The 20,557-nt window shown below is 34.4% G+C and overlaps 1 protein-coding gene across 8 annotated transcripts in view; it reads left to right on the top strand.

The window, feature by feature from the left end:
- CLOCK (clock circadian regulator) overlaps positions 1-20,557 on the top strand; it is a 105,177-nt gene that overhangs the window by 74,906 nt on the left and 9,714 nt on the right. For 7 of the 8 annotated variants that reach the window (XM_015597565.2, XM_025040271.1, XM_006922512.3 and 4 more), the window contains 10 exons: positions 2,579-2,661; positions 2,863-2,969; positions 4,265-4,412; positions 4,937-5,012; positions 11,008-11,149; positions 12,809-12,909; positions 13,430-13,519; positions 16,415-16,567; positions 17,382-17,591; positions 18,317-18,522. In XM_015597565.2, coding sequence (XP_015453051.1) covers positions 2,579-2,661; positions 2,863-2,969; positions 4,265-4,412; positions 4,937-5,012; positions 11,008-11,149; positions 12,809-12,909; positions 13,430-13,519; positions 16,415-16,567; positions 17,382-17,591; positions 18,317-18,522 — 1,316 coding nt within the window. The remainder of the gene's footprint in view (positions 1-2,578; positions 2,662-2,862; positions 2,970-4,264; positions 4,413-4,936; positions 5,013-11,007; positions 11,150-12,808; positions 12,910-13,429; positions 13,520-16,414; positions 16,568-17,381; positions 17,592-18,316; positions 18,523-20,557) is intronic. The other variant, XM_015597566.2, reaches the window with a different exon arrangement.

The following is a 20,557-nucleotide window of genomic DNA, read 5'->3' as shown; positions in this document are numbered from 1 at the left end:
GAGAAGGGTTCAGCTGCAGGCCAAATTTAGCCCAAGCCTCTGCCCCTCCGGGGCCACCTATTAAGATTCAGCAAGCAATCCACAGACGCTATGCTTATAGTTGCCTCAAAAGGCCACACCAGAAACCGAGGCCAGCTACCTCCAGTGTGAGTCTAGGCGCTGCTCAGCAAGGAGCACCTGACTCGCTCAGGATATACCTTGCTTGGGTGGGACCCTGAGTTGAGGGAGACGGGGTTTCAGGGAATCCTGGGCGGAGTGACCTCTGTTATCCAGTTTGATGACATCCCAGCTGTGGTGGCGCTGTGTCTGGCACTGGGCGCGGAGGAGGGCTCAACAGGGATACTGGGTACTTTTGTACAGAGCAAGTCTCGCCTTAGCCCTCACTCCAACAATGTCTCCATGTAAGTCCCTGGTGCCTCCTGTGTGCAACCTAATCGGCATTGGCTCTCAGAGTGAGCAGGTTTGTCACTGCAAAAATCTGCTTGTGGCCGTGGCCCCTTTAAGAGGCTTCTGCCACTGCAGCTGCTGCTACCACAGCCTCTGTCTCACTTGGCTGCTCAGGACTGGGCAGCCCCATGTTCTTACCCCGTTCTACCTTCTGCCATTGCAGGGTGATATCCTGAACTTTTCCCTAGTTGTATGGCTTGTTCATCTAGATCCCAGGCGGTTTTTCCTCATTGCTGCTCCTTATTATTGTCACTACTTTGATTTGGTCGCCAGGGAGATAAACAGAGCCTCTATCATCTACGCTATTTTCGTTGTCGATCTATTACAATATTATTGAGTGTATTTCCTATGCTGTACTTCACATCCTCATGACTGTTTTTTAACTACCAATTTGTACTTCTTAATCCCTTCACCTTTTCCACCCAACCCCCCCAACACCCCTCCCATCTGGCAGTCATGAGTTTGTTCTCTGTATCTATGAGTCTATTTATATGTTGTTTATTTTGTTCATTAGGTTCCACATATAAGTGAAAGCATATGTTATTTTTGGAACAAATAATAAGTTATCAAGGCACTCATTAAATTATATAATTAATTTTTAAATATATCTCTTTTGCAGTTCACCAGTGCCCTCCTTTTGTGCATAATTTTAGGATGCTTTTTTTTTTATATAGTTCACAATCTAAAGGAGAAAGGCCAAAAATTTAGATAATTTTAAAGATTGTTTTTGAAATTTTCTCTTGAAATATGCAAGTGGATTTTTACTGCATATAATTTACCTTTTCAATTTAAAATTTTAATTAAATAATTTTTATTTTCTTTCCCAACAAGCAGATGATTAGTAGGGAAGTAGGAAATTGAAATAGTTCAACCATGAGGATAAAGTGGCTGGAAGTAAGCCAAGCTAAGATTTTCAATTTAGGGAATCACCATATTATAGAACAAAGAACTGAATTAGTGGTTAGATCTTAAATCAGTCTTGCTCTGCTTGTTTTGATCTTAGGAAATAGTAGCAGTGGCTAACATTAAGTGCTTATTAAATGTTGTGTATTTTATGTGCATTATCTCATTTAATTCTTGTAACAACCCTGTAAGGTAGATGCTAGTGTGATCCCCATTTTATATATAAGGAACCTGAGGCTTAGGGAAGTTACTTGTCAAAAGTCAAAGCTGTTAAATAGTAGAACTGGGATTGATTCTAATCTCTTTCCTTTCAAAACCCAAACTCTTAACCACTGCATTGTGCTACAGAAGGTTGTTCAAGAACACAGGCGGGTTGGAATGCAATGTTGAGTATGACTGGAGTCTGGAATTACTGTGTGTGGAGGGAGTGAGGATGGTGGGAGATGACATTAGAAAAGTAAACAGAGGTCAAAAGTGAAATATGGTTTGTTTTTTTTTTTTTCCCATGCTGAAGAGTTTAAAATTTATCCTAACAGAATGAGGAACCATTAAGGTTTTTAAGCAGGGAAGTTATATAATTATATTTGAGTGTTAGACTACTATGGCCAGAATAGAATATGGGTTGAAGAGAGAGGGAGACTTGTTTGGGGAGATGTTGTGGCAGTAATGTGAGCCAGTGATGGCCAGGGTAGAGTCTAAACTAAGACACTAAGATAGATGGGAGCAAATAGATTTTTTAAACTTAAAAGGTGAAATTGAAAGGACTTAGGTGTGGCCTAGTGGTCATATAGGTGGTGAAAGGTGAAAACCAAAGGGTATAGTGAATGTCAGATTTCCAGACTAATGGCACAACATAGGTATGCTTCCTAATGAGTTAGGAAATTGTTTTAACTGGTCTGAGGAATAAGGCAGTTAGTTCATTTTAGGACATACTGAGTTTGTGGTGTGTGGGGACATCCAAACAGTTAGAAATACAGAACTGTAATTCAGGAGAGAGCTCTTAATTTAGTGTTAGGGTTTGTAGGCATATGAGCAAATGGAGTAATGTGCAGAGTAAGAAGTAGTTCCCTTGAAGCCTACCTTTATTTACTGCCACATTCTTTAGTACTAGAAAATTAAAATGCATTAAAAAGTGCTTAGGGAAACTTACTAATAATTATTTTATGGTTAACAATATTTGGGATTCTTCTAAAGTATTTCTAAATTTTAATTATTAATTTATTTGTAGGAAATGTGCACTGTTGAAGAACCCAATGAAGAGTTTACATCTAGACATAGTTTAGAATGGAAATTTCTATTTCTAGATCACAGGTAACTCCATTTTTAAATTTCATAAAAAGATGTAGTCATATAATTGTTTAAATTAATAGATTTCAAGGACAAACTTTTTCTAATCAGGAAGATCAAATACATTATTTTCAAAATATAAAGATTCCCCTTAATTAATTTTTAGTTGGAGTATTTCTTATTATGGATAAAGTTGTAATATTGATTGTTTTAAATGTAATTTAGGGCACCACCCATAATAGGATATTTGCCATTTGAAGTTCTGGGAACATCAGGCTATGATTACTATCATGTGGATGACCTAGAAAATTTGGCAAAATGTCATGAGCACTGTAAGTAGACTTTAATCTTTCTGGTGATAATAACTGTTTTTAATCATGTAAATAGCTATTACATTAATAGAAGGTGGTAAAATACAGACTTAGAACTTTTTTTTTTTTTAAATATACTGGAAAATTTTACTTTATATGTTTAACCAATCCAGTAGGAATCATAGACCAAGTTTAAATTAAACTTGTTCCTATTTTACATATTTTAGTCTAATAGTAAGTACAGCTTTATAATATGACATCTAATAAACCTTGTTCTGAAGTGTATAAACTCTACATCTGGAGTAAGAGAAGTCGATTCCTTTGAAAATTGTAATAGTATATCAAAATGTTAGAATACTACTTTATAAATTTTGACTTAACAAGCATGTAAGTCAGCCCAGGAGATAGGTATACACTTAAAGAATCTGTTACAAAGCTCATAGTGAGTACTTAATGTTACCTGCCTTTATTAATCACCACAGTTCTAGAAAGTAGATGCTATCAACTCCATGAGTAAACTGAGACATAGCAAGACTAAGTAATTTACCCACAATCCCATAACTGCTTGGCAGCAATAGGATTAGGGTCTACACCTACCCCTTCACCACAGGCTATTCATTCCTTGTCTTACAGGTTTGTTTTAATGATAGGCGTTATTTGCTTTCCTTCTCCTCCTCCCAAAATCCTACCCTACCCTCTTGTGTATCCTCTAAAACTTAATTAGCTATTTAAGATATTTTTATGATGTCTTAGGTTGGTCTAATAAACCTCTCTATAGGAAAATTAAGGATGTTATATAATACCATCAGCTATATGGAAAATTTTTAGAGTAAAGTCATTTCAGCACAAAAGAAAACATTATTCACTCCAAATGATAGGAATGTATTGGGAAGTTCTGCACTTAACCGTTACTTCAGACAATTGAGTATTCTGATTTTGGTTAGTCCAGGTTTAGAATTAAATGCTTCAGAGATGCTGTACCTGCCAGTGTGATTACTTATTACTCTCACTCTCAGTATATCTTAGAAGGAAGAAGTCAGTATGTGAATACTTTATTCTTTAGTATTTAGAAATTGATTGTGTATGAAAAATATGTAAGATCAGCAGTAATTGGCTATAAGTAGGGCACTGTGGAAGGATAAGTTAATTGCTTGGGACCTTAAACTATCTCTACAGAATGACATTTTCTTATAATTGGTATATATGTTATTCAAAAGGCAGAAGAAGAATTGTATATATAGATAAAATGATAGCTTTGGTTAAAAAAGGTTCATAACTAATAATGAATCAAAACTATTTTTCTCTTTTCTTTTTAGTAATGCAATATGGGAAAGGCAAATCATGTTATTATAGGTTCCTGACCAAAGGACAACAGTGGATTTGGCTTCAGACTCATTATTATATTACTTATCATCAGTGGAATTCAAGGCCAGAGTTTATTGTTTGTACTCACACTGTAGTAAGGTAAATTCATTTACAGAATTTTTGAACTATAGAATCATCCATAATGATATGACAGTGAAATTTTTATGCATGACTTGTTAATGAACTACAAAGTGATCACCCCCTTTGATACATAGTTTCAATATATTATTAAGTTGCTTACATTATATAGAAAGATAATACAGATATATAGATACTTAATTCTCACATAAACTTCATGGTTTAGAGCAGAAGTTGTAACTGTCTTTTATCTACCAAAGTAAAGTCATATAAAAGGAAAACTGGAGTAGATAAGCATACTCTTTATTTAATTTCTCTTTCAAGAACTGTGCGGGTACAGAACATTTACATTAGATACCTAAACAAATGCAATTTGAGATATTATACTATTAAGATAGTATACTGTACATTTGCTGTAGGTTTGTGTAGTGTATGGAAAATAAGTATGGAATGAACAAGTAAGATACATAGCAAAACTGAATGCATGCACCTCTGCAGTATTTTAAGTGAACAACCAAACACTAAATTTTTTTTTTCATTTGTAGTTATGCAGAAGTTAGGGCTGAAAGACGGCGGGAACTTGGCATTGAAGAGTCTCTTCCTGAGATAGCTGCTGACAAAGTATGTATCTTATAGTTTTTAAAAAATTTTATTTCTTCCCAATGAAAGACAAGATTCAATAACGTATAAGAAAATTATTTTTGAAATATTTTGTTTTCTCACTTATGACAGGGTTATAAATTTACTGTTTATTTTTATTTTAAATTTGATATGTTAAAGCCTCATCTGCTTCTGAAAAAGATTTGTAGGGTCTGCTATTTGATAATTGAGTGAGAGACATGTATGATCTCAGATTTAAGCTACCATTAATTACCTACAATGTACTAGACTCTGGGTAGGTTTTTTATATTAATTTAAAAGCCATTTATTCCTCATACATCCTTATCTGGTAGGTAATATCCCCACTTTGAAAATATTGAAATAGGCTTTAAGGAGGTGCGGGGGAGCCTTCCCTCAAGACACGTGGATGGGAACTTATAGTCAGAATTTGAACTCTGGTTTTTCTTCTTTTCATTATATCATATAGAAATGTAGTATACTAGTTACTATGGCTGTGTAACAAAACATAATGATGTAATATAATATTCATTATTTCATAGTTTCTGTGATTAAGAATCTAGGCACAGTTTAGTTGAGACTTCTGGTTTAGAATTGGTCATGAAGCTGCAATCAAGGTGTCAGCCCATGGTCTTTTACAAGGCTGTAATCAGGGTGTCAGTGGGGGCCACAGTCATGTCAAGGTTCAGCTGGGGCAGAATCTGTTTCCAAGCTCATTTTGGTTGTTGGAAGGATTGGTTCCTCATGGGTAGTTGGACTGAGGGCTTTGATTCCTTACTGGCTGATGGCCAGAGGCTACCCTCAGTTCCTTTTCAGATGGCTCTTTCCATCAAAGCAAGTATGAAAGAAGATCCAAGGAGAGAAAAACCAGCGAGATGAAACTTGGAGTCTTATGTAACCTAATTACAGAAGTGATATTGCGTCACTTTTATCTATTCTGTGCACTAGAAGAAATCACTAAGTCCAGCCTCCACTCAAGGGAAGGGAGTATACAAGGGAGTGAATACTAAAAGGTGGGAATCATCATGAGACATATCAGAAGTGGCCTACCACAGATATTTTTGACCTGCAGAAAATAAGTGGAATGAAAAGAGTCAAATATCTGTATAAAAAGTGAGTTAAATAGACAGCATGCCAGGGAACATTATGGGGGGTCACTTTCAGTCATTCAGTAAACCTTATTAAGTACCTTCTATGTGCCCGGAAGTACTGGACATGGCTCTAGATGCTGAGAGTATAGCAATGAATAACACAGACAAGTTCTCTACTCTCAAGGATGTCACGTGAAAGTTTTTCCAGTGAGGCTTTGTATATATAGAGGAAGAAGTTCCAGTATGTTTTAGTAAAATAAATTTTCTGAGAAAAGTGCCTAAACCTAGAGTTCCTTGAAATGAGGGCCGTTATAGAAACCGAAGTAATACATAGAGATTGTTGCCCCTTGCTTCTCTTTTTTCCCTAATGCTAGTGTCCAATCTTAGTAAATTTACCTAGCCCTACTTCCAAAATATACTCCAACTATGTCTGCTTTCTGACCATGTTTGCTTTTGCCACCATGATCCACCATGGAGTTTAGGGAAGGAGGTCTGTTTGAGATATATTTTTAAGAAACTTCGATGTCTGGTGGGTTCTAAAGTCATGATTCTGAGTGTGATCACCAAGGGAAAGGGTGTAGAGAGAGTTGATGACCAGAGACTAAGCACTGGAGCTCTCCAACATTAAGAGGTGAGGGAGACAAGGAAGAACCAGTCACAGAGGAGACCAGTGGAAAATAGCCAGTGAGGTAGGAATGAAACCAGTAAAACTAAGTTGTCCTAGAATTCTGCCAAGAAAAGAAAGTGTGTCAGTGACAAGTAAACAGTCAGCTTTGTCAGATTCAGCTTTGGTTAAATTAGATGAGCACTGAGAATTGAGTATTGAGTGTACAATATATTTTCATTGATCAGTAAGAAGAGATTGGCTGGACTAGTAATACGGGTGAAAGCCTCATGAGAGTGAGTTTAAAAGAGAATTTTCTGGGACAAGGGAAATTACATACAGTGAGTAGGGAGGGGTTTTACTACAAAAAGAAAGAAATGGGGCAGTAGTAGGAAGAAGTGGGCTTTAAAGAAGTTTTAGCTTTTTAGGTGGGATAAATATCATATTTGAATACTGATGAGAATGTTCTGATGGAGAGAGGAAAATTGGTGATAAGAGACACTGAGGTGGAAATGCTAAAGCAACGTTTTTGAGTAGATGAGGGAAGGTGGGATCTAGTCCATAAGTGAACAAACAGTTTGGACTTCACTGTTCAGCTATAGAAGGGCTTGTCAAATAATGATCTAAAGGCTAGATATGGCCTTCTGCCAAGTTTTGAAACACTCACAAACTACAGGTATGTTTTTATACATGTTTTTAAGTGATTAAAAAAAAATCAAAAGAAAATGTTTTGTGACACATGAAAGTTATATAAGCAAATTCTATAGCCATACTCAATTGTTTATATTTGCCTATGGCTGCTTTTGTGCTACAACAGCAGAGTTGAATAGTTGTGATAGAGACTGTATGGCCCACCAAGCCTTAAATACTGACTCATTTACGCTTACAGAGAAAGCGTGCTGATCCCTGATCTATAGTCACATGAAGAAAGGTAGAATACAAGTACAGAGGCAGATACGTAAGTTGATAGAGTACCGGGAGCTTGTAGCAGAACTCTTTTCAGTGAAATAGGATGCAGAGTCACCAGCTAAGAATGAGGTTAGAAGAGTTGTTGGAGGTTTGAGAACAGAAGAGAAAGTGTTAAGTGGCTGTCTGGGAGAGTAGTGAATGGACAAGAAAATTTTAGTTCTTCTGGCAGGCAAGATTAAGAGCCCACTTGAAGTTCCTGGTTGTTAATTTAGAGAACAGTCACCATGTTGTGTTTCTATAGCTATGTTCAGCTGTGCAGGAACAGATGTAGACTAGGTTAAAATTGAGTTTCACCAGTATTGGGATTTTTCCAAGAGAATGTGGTGAAAGGAGTTGATGATGCATTCAGGGGCGTGGATAAATAGGGGAGAGAAGACATATAAAGAGTGGTTGTGAATATGTGGTAAAATCAGTGTATTTTAGGTTCCACCGAAGTATTATTGGAGTTGGGATACTAAAGAGAACATATAGGAAATAGGGGAAATGGTGGTCAATAAGTAGGATGTTTGAAATTGAAATTATGGATGGTTTATTGTTATTGCTAATGACAGAGTCTAAGGTATGACAGAGTGACCAAAGACAGATACAAGTCAAAATCTTTACGGGGGAGTGCATCAGGGAAGAGAGAAGTCGTGGTGTTGAGTATGTGAATATTGATAACTTTGGAGTTAAGATTAGTGAGGATGATACTGAGCCAAGAGCTGAATTTTAATTCAGGTACTTAGTGAGGAAGAGTGACTACAAGGTCAGCAGATGACTGCAACAATGAAAGATAGTGAGTGCGTTGTGGTAATGTGAGATCCAAAGCTTTGAGTTTTGGAGAAAGGGGAAGGAAAAGTTTTCTGTGTAGAACAGTAGGAGGACTTCTGTTCTACCTCCAGGACTGATGTGTGAGGGTTGAGAGAGAGAAAACAGCCACCACTTAGGAGACTGACAAGGAAAGTTTCATTCTCTGGGGAGATCTAAGTTTTAGATCTAAGATCTAGAGCAAGCCAGTGAAGGAATGTTTAAGATGAGGTTAAGACTATGGAAAATTTTGCTGATTATGGATACTGAAAGCAGGCAGAAGGGTTTCTGAAGCTGGGACCAGTGGGAGATGGAGACAAAACAGAGGATGTGAAGAGCACTTAGAATGCAGGAGATAAGGCATTGTGTCATATCGCCTTTTTTCCCCCTTTATGGTATGAGTAACTTTGAAATCATATTGTTTATGTATATGTGTATATCTATGTATACACATATGTTCCCCCTTCCAGTAGAATGCTTGGAATAAGAACAGAGACATGTTTCTTATTCATTGCTATATGTGGAATGCCTTTGATATGCCCTGTATTTGGCACTTTCTTCTATTATAATGAGGAGGAATGAGAAGATGAGTGTATTAATATGTCTGGTATATTAGCAGGTAAAGTTGTATATTTGGTAGTGGCAGGTATTCTCATCTGTATAAGGCAAGGCTATCACTTGAGAGAGAGGGAGACAGAGGTTTAAGAACAATGGAAAAGATATGGAATAATTGTGAAGAGTAGGCTTGTGAATCCACTGGAAAAATGTAAAGTTTCTTCCTAATATTGAATGTCTATTTTAGGTTGGTGATCATTTTAGGTTGACTATAATCGTTTCCAAAAAAAAAAAAACAAAAACCCACATTGAACAGATGAGCTGGAAAGATAGACTAGGAAAGTATACTTTAAAGTGGAGTTTTAATTTGTGATTTTAGAGATGCTACAGTAACTGGTAGTGACAAGGCATAGAGATTGAATGAGATGGAATAGAGGAAAAAGTTATTGGAGATGAAGAATTCCTAGAAAGCTGAGAGGCCAGGACAGGCTAACGGATGAATCATCCATACGAATATTGAAATTCTGTAGTAAATTTCAATGGACAAAGTTCCCTTATCCATTGGAGTGAAGAGGAAGATTTTGAGCAGTCAGATGCTGAGTTCCAGAGATGCTTTACAGTACCTTGTCTAGAAAGTCGTCTTTATTCTGTTTCTTTTTTTTTTCACTTTCTTTTTTGTTTTAATATACTAAAATGTACATAACAAAACTTACCATTTTAACCAATTTCAAATGTACTGTTCAATGGCATTAAGTACATTTACACTGTTGTTTAGCCATCACCATCATCCACCACCAAAACTTTTTCGTCTTCTCAAACCGAAACTTCATACCCATACCCATTAAACAGTAACTCCCCATTCCCTCCATCCTCAAACCCCTGGTAGCCACCAGTCTACTTTCTGACTATATTAATTTGACTCCTATAGGTACCTTATGTAAGTGAAGTCATACAGTATTTGTCTTCTTGTGACTGACTTGTTTCACTTGACATAATGCCCTCAAGGTTCATCCATGTTGTAGCCCATTGTGTGTATGCGCCATGTTCTGTTTATCCATTCATCCGTCGATGGACACTTGGGTTGCATCCATCTTTTGGCTATTTTGAATAATGCTGCTTTGAACATGGGTGTACAAACATCTGAGTCCCTGCTTTCATTTTTTTTTTAGCATAAACCCAGAAATGGAATTGCTGGATCATATCATATTCTTTTTTTAATTTTTTAAGGTACCATGATATTCCATAGTAGCTGTATTAGTTTACATTTCTACCAACAGTGCACAAGAGTTTTAATTTCTGCAATCCTTTCCAACACTGGTCTTTTTCAGTTGTTTTCTTTCTTTTTTTTTTTGATAATAGCCATTCTGATGGAACGAGTATCTCACTGTGATTTTGATTTGCATTTCCCTGTGATTGTTGATATTGAGCATTTTTTCATGTGTTTATTGACCATTTGTATATCTTCTTTGCAAGACCTTTGCTGGTTTTTTAAATGGATTGTTTTTGTTTCTGAATTGTAGAAGTTCTTTATATATTCTGAGTTTAATTTCTTATCAGATATATGATTCACACATATTTTGTCTCGTGCTGTGGGTTGCCTTTCCACTCTGTTATACTGTCCTCTGATGCACTTTTGTTGCTTGTGCTAATGTCATATCCAAGAAATCATTGTCCAGTCTAATGTCAGAAGGCTTTTCCCCTTCTAAAAGTTTTATAGTTTTAGTTCTGTGTTTAGGTCTTTAATCCATTTTGAGTTAATTTTTGTGTATGATCTATGGTAATAGTCCACTTTAATTCTTTTGCATCTGTTTTTTTAAATCAAGAATGAACCCAAAACTTTCTGGCTATAAAAGATTAATTCCTTTACCTAACATATACGTAGATATCATTGCTTTGTTATGGGTGAAAACTGATTTGGCAGCAAGCAATATTGATAATTTGGGATCTCTGAACTGAACCATAAGAAAACATTTATTTTTCTCTTTCTCCTTAGAGCCAAGATTCTGGGTCTGATAATCGTATAAACACAGTCAGTCTCAAGGAAGCATTGGAAAGGTTCGATCACAGCCCAACCCCTTCTGCTTCTTCCCGGAGTTCAAGAAAATCATCTCACACAGCAGTCTCAGACCCTTCCTGTGAGTACTCTAGCTTGAAAGCAGACTTCCTTTAAAAAGAATGTTTCTAAATTGTCTGTGTTACTGGTATCAGTATTTTTCATCAAATGCTACTTTAAAATAAGTTTTAACATTTCTGAAGTATATTAGCCTTTCCAGTAAGAGGCACATTGCTCACATTTAGCGAGGAATTAAGTTTACGAAGTAGCCTATAAAATATGTAGGTAGTAATGTTGGTATTATTAAGTTGTTTTTAATTATCTCTCAGGAAGAAATCAAAAAAGCAAAACCACTTTTCTGTTTTTTTTTTTTTTTTTTTTTTTACTGGTAGAGCCAGTAAATAATTTTTTAAGTTTGTTTTTTGAAAGTTCTAAGTGTCTTGTCTTTATGAAGACTTGCATAATTGTCATTGAATTAGTAACCTTTTTTTAAGAGTAACTATTAAAAGTATAATAATGAGAAGAGGGGTTGTAAAGTACTCAGCATTGTGGGTAAAACATCAAAGAGGTTAAATATGGAATTTCTGAAATCTCAGAGAAAAAATTTCCCCTATTATCTCTCTTTCATTTTTTAAAAATTATTTTATTCTGGTAAGAACATTTAAAATGAGATCTACCCTCTTTAGGTTTTTAAGTGTATTATATGTTATAATTGACTATAGGTACAGTGTTGTACTGCAGATGTCTAGAGTTTATTCACTGTGCTTAATGGTAACTTTACGCCTATTGATTAATGACTCTCCACTTTCTCCCCTGCCCAGCCCTTGGCAATCACCAGGCTACTCTTTGATTCAATGAATTTGACTATTTTAGATATATCGTATAATGGAGTCATGCATTGTCTGTCTGTCATTGGCTTATATCACTTAGCTTAATATCTTCATGATTCTTCCACATTTTCACATATTACAGAATTTCCTTTTTAAAAGTTGAATAGTATTTTGCTATATGTATATACCACATGTTGTTTATTCATTTATCTGTCAGTGGGCATTTAGGTTGTTTCAAATCTTGGCTATTGTGAATAGTGCTGCATTGAACATAGGAGTGTTAATATCTTCAAGATCCTAATTTCAGTTCTTTTGGATAGATACTCAGAAGTGGGATTGCTGAATCATATATGGTAGTTCTGTTTTTAATTTTTTTGTGAAATCTCCACACTTGTTCCACAGTGGCTTCCCCATTTTGTACCCCTACTAACAGTGCGCAAGAGTTCCATTTTCTCCACATCTCTTGCCAACACTTGTCTTTTGTCTTTTGGGTTATCGCCATCCTGACAGGTATGAGATGGTATCTCATTGTGGTTTTGATTTGCATTTCCCTGATGATTTGTGACACTGAGTATTTTTTCATATACCAGTTGGCCGTTTGTATGTCTTCTTCAGAGAGATGTCTATTTATGTCCTTATGCCATTTTTTAATTGAGTTATTAGGTATTTTACTATTGAGTTGTACGAGTTGAAACCATTTTTATATTTAACGTTTTCCTATTTCAAATACTTTGTCCTTAAAAAAAAAAAAAGGAATTAAAATGAATCAATTTATTGTTGTAGACTTCACTTTTATAGAATAATTTAGAAAAAACTCAAGGACCTTATTTTTATGCACCGAAATGCATTTTGAGATTCATCTTTGAAAACCTTACAAAGTGATGCTGTTGTTTTTTGTTGACTAATCTCAGCAACACCAACAAAGATCCCAACGGATACTAGCACTCCTCCCAGACAGCATTTACCAGGTCATGAAAAGATGGCACAAAGGAGATCGTCATTCAGTAGTCAGGTAACCTCTTTAATTAGTATTCTTCTGAATTAAAGATTTATTAAAAGGGAAAAAAGTCATCTGAATTTTCAGAAATTCATTGATTCATTATCTCTTCTGTAAAGATCAAAATAGTCGTTGATATACAACACTTGAGATATTTTTGTCGTTGTTATATAGTTGTCAAATATATCAATTCTTTTAATTTTCAAATAAAATGTTAGGTTTTTTTTCAGTTATGGAAAGCCGATAATTTAGAGCCATTCCATATCTAAATTTTAATACCAATGACTTTGAGTTAAGTTCAATCAACTTTTATTGAGAGCCCATGCAGGGTAATGTGGCAAATGCCTTGGAATAAAGAAACATAAATATGGAACAAATGTTTTCATTGTAGAGGGGGACAATGCCTATACTCAACTGAAAAAGGATGAGGCAAGTTATAATTCAGTTACAAAGATACCGTGGTACTATTTCTGATGGAAGTACTCCTACATGAAAATGATCGTCACTCCAGTGTTGTTTTTTGTTTTGCTTCTAGTCGATAAATTCCCAGTCTGTTGGTCAGTCATTAACACAACCAGTGATGTCTCAAGCCACAAATTTACCAGTTCCACAAGGCATGTCCCAGGTATTTTTGTTTGTTTGTTTCAGTTGAGTATTTTGAAATGATAAATTGTTTTTAAGCTAATATAGAATTTTTTTTTAAAGTATTTTTATAGATACGGTGAATTTCAGCTATGCACATTTAGAATATCTGGGGATATTTTTGATTGTCATTGTTTTTGGAGTACCACTGGCCCTTAGTTTAATAGGCAAGGGCCAGGGATGCTAATTGTCTTTCAGAATGCATGAGTTTTGCACAACAAAGAATCACTGCTTAATTTGCTATAACATCGCCATTGAGAAACACTATAGACAGAAAGATATTGAAGATGAAATGTAGCTGTTCATTTTGTTCTTCCTATGGATATTAGATGAATCAAGTAATTTTATTCATGTATTTATTTGTTCTTATATAGCACATTTATTGAGTTCTTTGTATCAGATATTGCAGGTGCTGGCAATACAAATATAATATATTAAAAGGCTTTATTACAGTGACAACTACAATACAATATATAGTCTATGCTCAAAGGTATATAAGCTGATAGGTGCACACATTATATGGACACTTAATACAGCCTGAGGAAGTGAAGGAAAACTTTCTGGAAGAATTTTTACTTGAGCTAAGTCCTAAAGGCCAAAATATAGAAATTAGTGAGACAGGGTTCAGAGAAGTATTACAGAAGTGACACCAAGTTACTTTTGATTATAACTTCCCAACTTATAATTTATGACTTCGCACTCATTGAGTGCCTCAAACAGTAAAAATACTACTGAGCAGTTATAAAAATAATCTAGAATTTTTTTACTGTTTTGTTATTAAATATACCTTGCCCTAACAGTATCTTAATTTCAAATAATAATAGTTAACAGTAGGTAAAAACAATATATTTTCTAAAAATACTTTTGTCTTATATGGTTATTTTTTAAATTATACCTGTGATACTTGTACAAATATATTGACAATGCAATTAATTTCCTAAATGTGATAATTTTGACTTCTAGCAACACATGCTTATGTAAAGTTTTATAATAGTTCACTGTGTTATTACATATTATATGCAGTTGTAACTCTTTATTATTGAGTTCTCAGATCCTTTTTATTCTGAAAGTTAACAGGATTTTTATATGAATATTTAGACATACTTTTAATATTATTCATTAATCTCTAGATTAACATTTAAAAGTATATTTTCATGAAATAAATAATATCTGTTATGTCAAAAGTGGTAATAATTATTCAAATCTCATATTTCATTTAGTGATAAAGCCAAACATATTGCCTTAGTTCTGTTTCTTGTTATTCTGCCTTTTGTTTTTTTCTGCTTTTTAATTTGTACTTAATAGAAGTACAAATTGGTGACAGTGTAATCATCCAAAGGTTTATTTTAGTTTGGATAAAATATTTGTATGATATAAATGTAACATTTTGAATAATATCTAAAAATAAAGGCATGAGGGAGTTGAGGTATCAAATTTATAATATTTTCTCACATCTGATATATGATATGGTCTGGTGATTATCAACTTCAGAAGTTAGTTGTATACTTTAAAAAGTAATATTCAGTATTCTCAGTACAAACTTCTGAAATAGAGTAAAAAAGCTTTTGGGTGACATGACTAGTTCACTTGTAGATGCAATTTACCCTAGGAGACTATTTTAATACTAAGACAGATTTTCAATAAAGTGAAATTACTCCTGCTCTTGTACTGTGTCCTATACTGAATATTCATGGAAATAATTAAAAGAGTCTGTATAGACTTAAGTGATGAATCCCTAGATGTGGCTAAATTTCAAGCAGAAGTAAATAGAAGCTACTTATGACTCAGGTAAAACACAGAGAAATAAATAAAATTGAAAACCCTGGAAGTAGAATAACTTTGTTTTCATTCTCACATGTATTCATTCATTTATAATTGCTTTGTCTTTAAAAGCCTATGTTTTGTACTTGTCTAAGAACAGTTCCAGTTGAAATGCAAGAAAAATAACATGGTGTGTTATTTCTCAGGTTTTTGTAACTGTCTAACGATGTGCGTAAAGAAGGCATTCAAATGTCAAAATTTGATAGGAATAGCTCTAGGTGCCTGCTACTTTTCCAGTTAGTTGTTAAAGGGTAGAAATGAAGTTAGTAACTTGTTCTAGTAAGTGGTAGAGCCACGGGTCTTTTAATGCCAGTGTGTACTTGTAATCAGGCAAGATCCAGTAAGAAGTCAGAGCCATACTAGAAAATTGAACAGAAATAATGTAAAAATGATTGACTGGCAACAGGGATTAAGTACAAAGTTCTAAAGGCTATGGGGATAACAGATGCAGAGAGCAGCCCTAACTGTAGTGGAAGCGAGAGTACCCAAGGAAGGAGCAACTTGGAAGATTCCTGTGACCTTCTTAAACTCCAGGCCAGGCTGAGATTCAGATCCCACTGGGGCAGATGTGGCTGTCCCAACCAGATGGTTAGAGCAGTTCACTGAGCTGCCATAGACTAGGGCTGGAGAACAGGAAGTCACCTGCTGGAGTACCAGGAAAATTTGCTGAGGAGCTGCCATTCAGAAGCTAGTGAGACTTGCTAGAAAACCATCTGCTGGGATGCTGATGAGACTCACTAGAAGGCTACCTACTGGCATAAGAGCAAGAAGGGAAAGTGTTAGAACCAGAGGATAAGCACCTCCTTTGCATTATCCCTCCATCACCATCAACTAACATGACTAAATTTGTGCCAACCGGCAAAAGAAATATTTATAGAGCCCAGCTCCAGTATCACAAAGCTGAGCAAAGATGGATAAATTAGCTGAGAGGGTAATACCTTGTTAACTGACATAACATTCTTAGCTCATGATATACTGCTTGCTTTTCACATTGCACAATTATGAGGAATAAGTATTTCTAAAATATGTTATACTTTTCCCATACATGGTGCTTCAGTTTCAGTTTTCAGCTCAATTAGGAGCCATGCAGCATCTGAAAGACCAGTTGGAGCAACGAACACGGATGATTGAGGCAAATATTCATCGGCAACAAGAAGAATTACGAAAAATTCAAGAACAACTTCAAATGGTACATGGTCAAGGGCTGCAGGTAAGTTATTACTATATTTGATTCAAACAAAGCATGCCATTCACATTTTAGGAAAATTGACTATTCTTAATGAAAAGAAAGATGTAAGAGATATGTTTCAATAAATACTCATCGGTTACCTACTCAGTATGACTGCATTTAGACTTAAAGATAATTCATTCCTAAGAGTATTTCCATCAACATCATTGTTTCTCCAGATGAGAGCCATCTTTTAGCAGCTCAGTTTTTAGTCAGCTCAAATCCATGATATCAGAATTTTATTTTACATAGACTTTTAGTATGTGTAGGTACAGAATTTATAAATTATCAATTGTTATTTTAATAAAATACCAGTAGGTATAATTTGATAGTTTTATTTGGTCAACCAGCAAGTCCACTCTAAAGTTATGTTTGTCAGAAGAGACTAGGACTTTGATAAGGGAAACTTTAAATGAAAACTACTTCTAATGCCATAAATTATAATGATTAATGATGTAGAGCTGCCAGTCCACGACCTTTGAGTAGCACTAATGCTAATTGATATAACCGATAATCCCCAATGCATAAAATGCTCAAACAAGTAAAGGTTTTGAAATTTATAACACTTCTTTTAACAATTGGAAACATGATTCAGTTAAGGGACTGGAAGAATGATTATGAAGTATGTTTTATCAGTAATTATTTATTAATAATTGTTCATTTCGAGTGAATAGTCTTGTTACTTGCTTTTTAAACTTCAGTTTGTAGCTTGTTTTTGCCTCTTTTTTTTAATGCTCTCATTGTTTTTTGTTTTTAATCTACAAAGTTCATTTTAATGTAATCTTTATTTTTAAAGATGTTTTTACAACAGTCAACCCCTGGGTTGAATTTTGGTTCTGTTCAACTTTCTTCTGGAAATTCATCTAATATCCAGCAGCTTGCACCTATAAATATGCAAGGCCAGGTTGTTCAAACTAACCAAATTCAAAGTGGAATGAATACTGGACACATTGGCACAACTCAGCATATGATACAACAGCACACTTTACAAAGTACATCAAGTCAGGTAATGTTATTGAGTACAATGAAGTGTTCAGTGATCAAAATGTATACTATTGCTAAAACAAAAATAAAGTGCTATCTTGAACAATACCATATTTAAAAATTTAATAGTACTAATTAGAAAGCATAGTATTGAGAGTGATCATTATTAAAATATTGTGCAAAATTGTTAGTTTTGAAATTTGATTGTTAAATACTTTCAATATTTTGACATTTAAAAAATTTTGTAATTAAAAAAAAAATACCGACTTCTTTATGTTAAAAGAGTTGACTTGCAAAAGAGGCTGATATTAAGAAATATGTTACCATATGTGAAGAATAAATTGTTGAGGCAGTGATGATTTAATCAGTATTCCAGGAAATTTTGATAATTGGTGTACATCTGTGACTTTGATAAATCCCAAAGCTTCAAATGAAATAATATAAAAATGTCTAATGTTGGTCATTCACTTTGGATATTTAACGGAAATTCTTTATATATATTTTATATCATCCCTGTTAAGATCATGTTCCTTTTCTAAAGTCATAGCATACCTTCCAGCAATATATCAAAGGCTAATTCATTCTCATTTACTACAAGTCATTAATTTGTGGTCAGATTTCTCCCAGAGTAATATGTCCTGCCACTTCTCTTTCTGTCAAGTCAACTATTGTTAGAATGATTTAGAAACATACGTCCTGATGTAAATTTTTTCAGTTAATCTATCATTAAAATATTCTCTTTTCTAGCAGAGTCAACAAAATGTACTGAGCGGGCACAGTCAACAGACATCTCTTCCTAGTCAGACACAGAGCACTCTTACAGCCCCACTGTATAACACTATGGTGATTTCTCAGCCGGCAGCTGGAAGCATGGTCCAGATTCCGTCTAGTATGCCACAAAACAGTACCCAGAGTGCTGCAGTAACTACATTCACTCAGGACAGACAGATAAGGTAGTTATCATATTTCATAAATCATTCCAAAGTTGTAAATTAATTGATTAAAAAATAATTTAATTTATAAAAATATGATTTTAGTTTGTTGCTCACTTCAGACAATATTCTTGAATTTGAAATAAAAATGCAGAATGTATCATTTAAGGACTTTATATTAAAAAGGTAAATTTTATTTTCTTTCCAAAAATGTGCTACCAGATATTGTAGAATCCAAATTCTACAGCACAATGTTATATAAGTTTTATGACAGGCTTTGTATCACTGTGAAACTTTTATCATTTTAATACCGATGGTGGTGATTTTCATGTAGTAGCAATGGTTAGGGTTTATAGTACTGTAGTTTATGTATATTGTGGAATAAAATTAACTTGCCTTTCTTGAGTTTGTTAAATACTGTACTAAGTGCTCAAAAGGTTATTGTGTGGCGGCTGCCGCTTTTATAATACAAGTTTGCTGTTAGATTAGATTGTATAATGGATTATATTAAAATCCTATTAATACTTTCCAGAGAGTAAAGAAGCTGCAGAATCACAGAGGCAATGAAAGCAGGAAAAACCCATTGCTTCTTTTTTTGACCTGAGTTCCTTCAAGTTAAAAGTCCAGCTTTTAGCTCTAACTTCTTGAAAGGAAGTATTATGAATGTGTTCCATAGATATGCAGAGGACTAGTTTTAAAGCCTGAGGAAATATCTATTAATCTAGAGTGAATCCAGATTAATTCATTCATCTAGAATGCTGAAGGGCATTTTGAAGAATGCAATTTAGCAACTATTTGTAAACATCTGATTTTTGAGGGGAAAAAACTTACTTCAGCAAACTATTTAAATGCCTACTGAGATGATGAATATGGCATATTCCTTGTCCCGAGGGAAAGATCAGACGTTAAGAGACATTGAAAGGTAAACAATATTATTTGGTGTGATAAATACTTAGATCTTTTTTTGCCAGTGAAAGCTTCATGGAAGAGATACTTGGCCTCAGTCTTAAAAGAGCTTGGCTTTCAGTGTACATGTGGTGTGGAGTCTGGGGAGGTTAGTCTAGGCAGAGAGAGCAGTAAATACAAAGTCAGAAGTCATAGTTAAAAAGAAGTAGATTGAAGAATGTCTTTTGGTTCCAGAGGTGGATGAAGTACTGTCATCACAGTTTACCAGTGAGCAGTTGAGCAATTCAGATACTAATTTCTTTTAAGATTACAAAAGAATGAGCACTTAGCACTTCTGTGACTAAGCCACTTTGTGTTACTTATTTCTTCGGGCTTTCTTTATAGGTAAATTTTAAAACTCTTTTATATGTATCTTTGCATTAAGTAATGCCTTTGGTTCTAAAGCATATAAAATATAGTACTTTGGCATGGATTCAAAATAGATTTATTTCGCCTTATGGAATGTATAATCAATAAAGTATGCATCTGTACCAGGTTTAATATTGTTATATACTTTAAAAAGGCTGTAGTTGCAGCCTATATATATCCGTAGTAGAGTCATGTATCTCAGTTTTTTCACTATAATGGCCAATGTTAGAAACTAACTTCATCTCCCAGAAAAAGCAACTAGAAATAATATTATTTCCTGAAGAGGCATCATTTTTTGTTTTCTTTCATTAAAGAAAATAGAAGAAGGAAGGTGGGGAGGGAGAACATTAGTGTATTCTAACCCAGTGAGTACTATGCTGCATTGATACATTTATAAACTGAGAATACTTTTATTCACTGTTAGAATGTCATTTTGTTTTGAATTATGTTCATAACAACTTACAATATAAATATCTCTTTTAAAACTAGTTTTTCTTTAATTTCTCTTATGATAACTTTGTTTATTCATTCATGATTAGTAAAATGAATCATGTTCCACATATATTTTACTCCAATTTTATAAAAAGAAAAAAGTTTAGTAGGTTTAAAAGTTTTTTATTGTGATAAAATATACATAACCGAATTTACAATTTTTAAATGTGCAGTTCATTGACATTGAGTACATTTATGTCTTTGTGACTGTCACTACCATCCATATCCAGAATGTTTTTCATCTTCCCAA

The sequence above is a fragment of the Pteropus alecto genome, unplaced genomic scaffold (genome assembly GCF_000325575.1).
Source record: "Pteropus alecto unplaced genomic scaffold, ASM32557v1 scaffold57, whole genome shotgun sequence".
Taxonomy (NCBI): Eukaryota; Metazoa; Chordata; class Mammalia; order Chiroptera; family Pteropodidae; genus Pteropus; species Pteropus alecto.
Note: the sequence above shows the minus strand (reverse complement) of the source record. Positions and strands in the feature narration are given on the sequence as shown.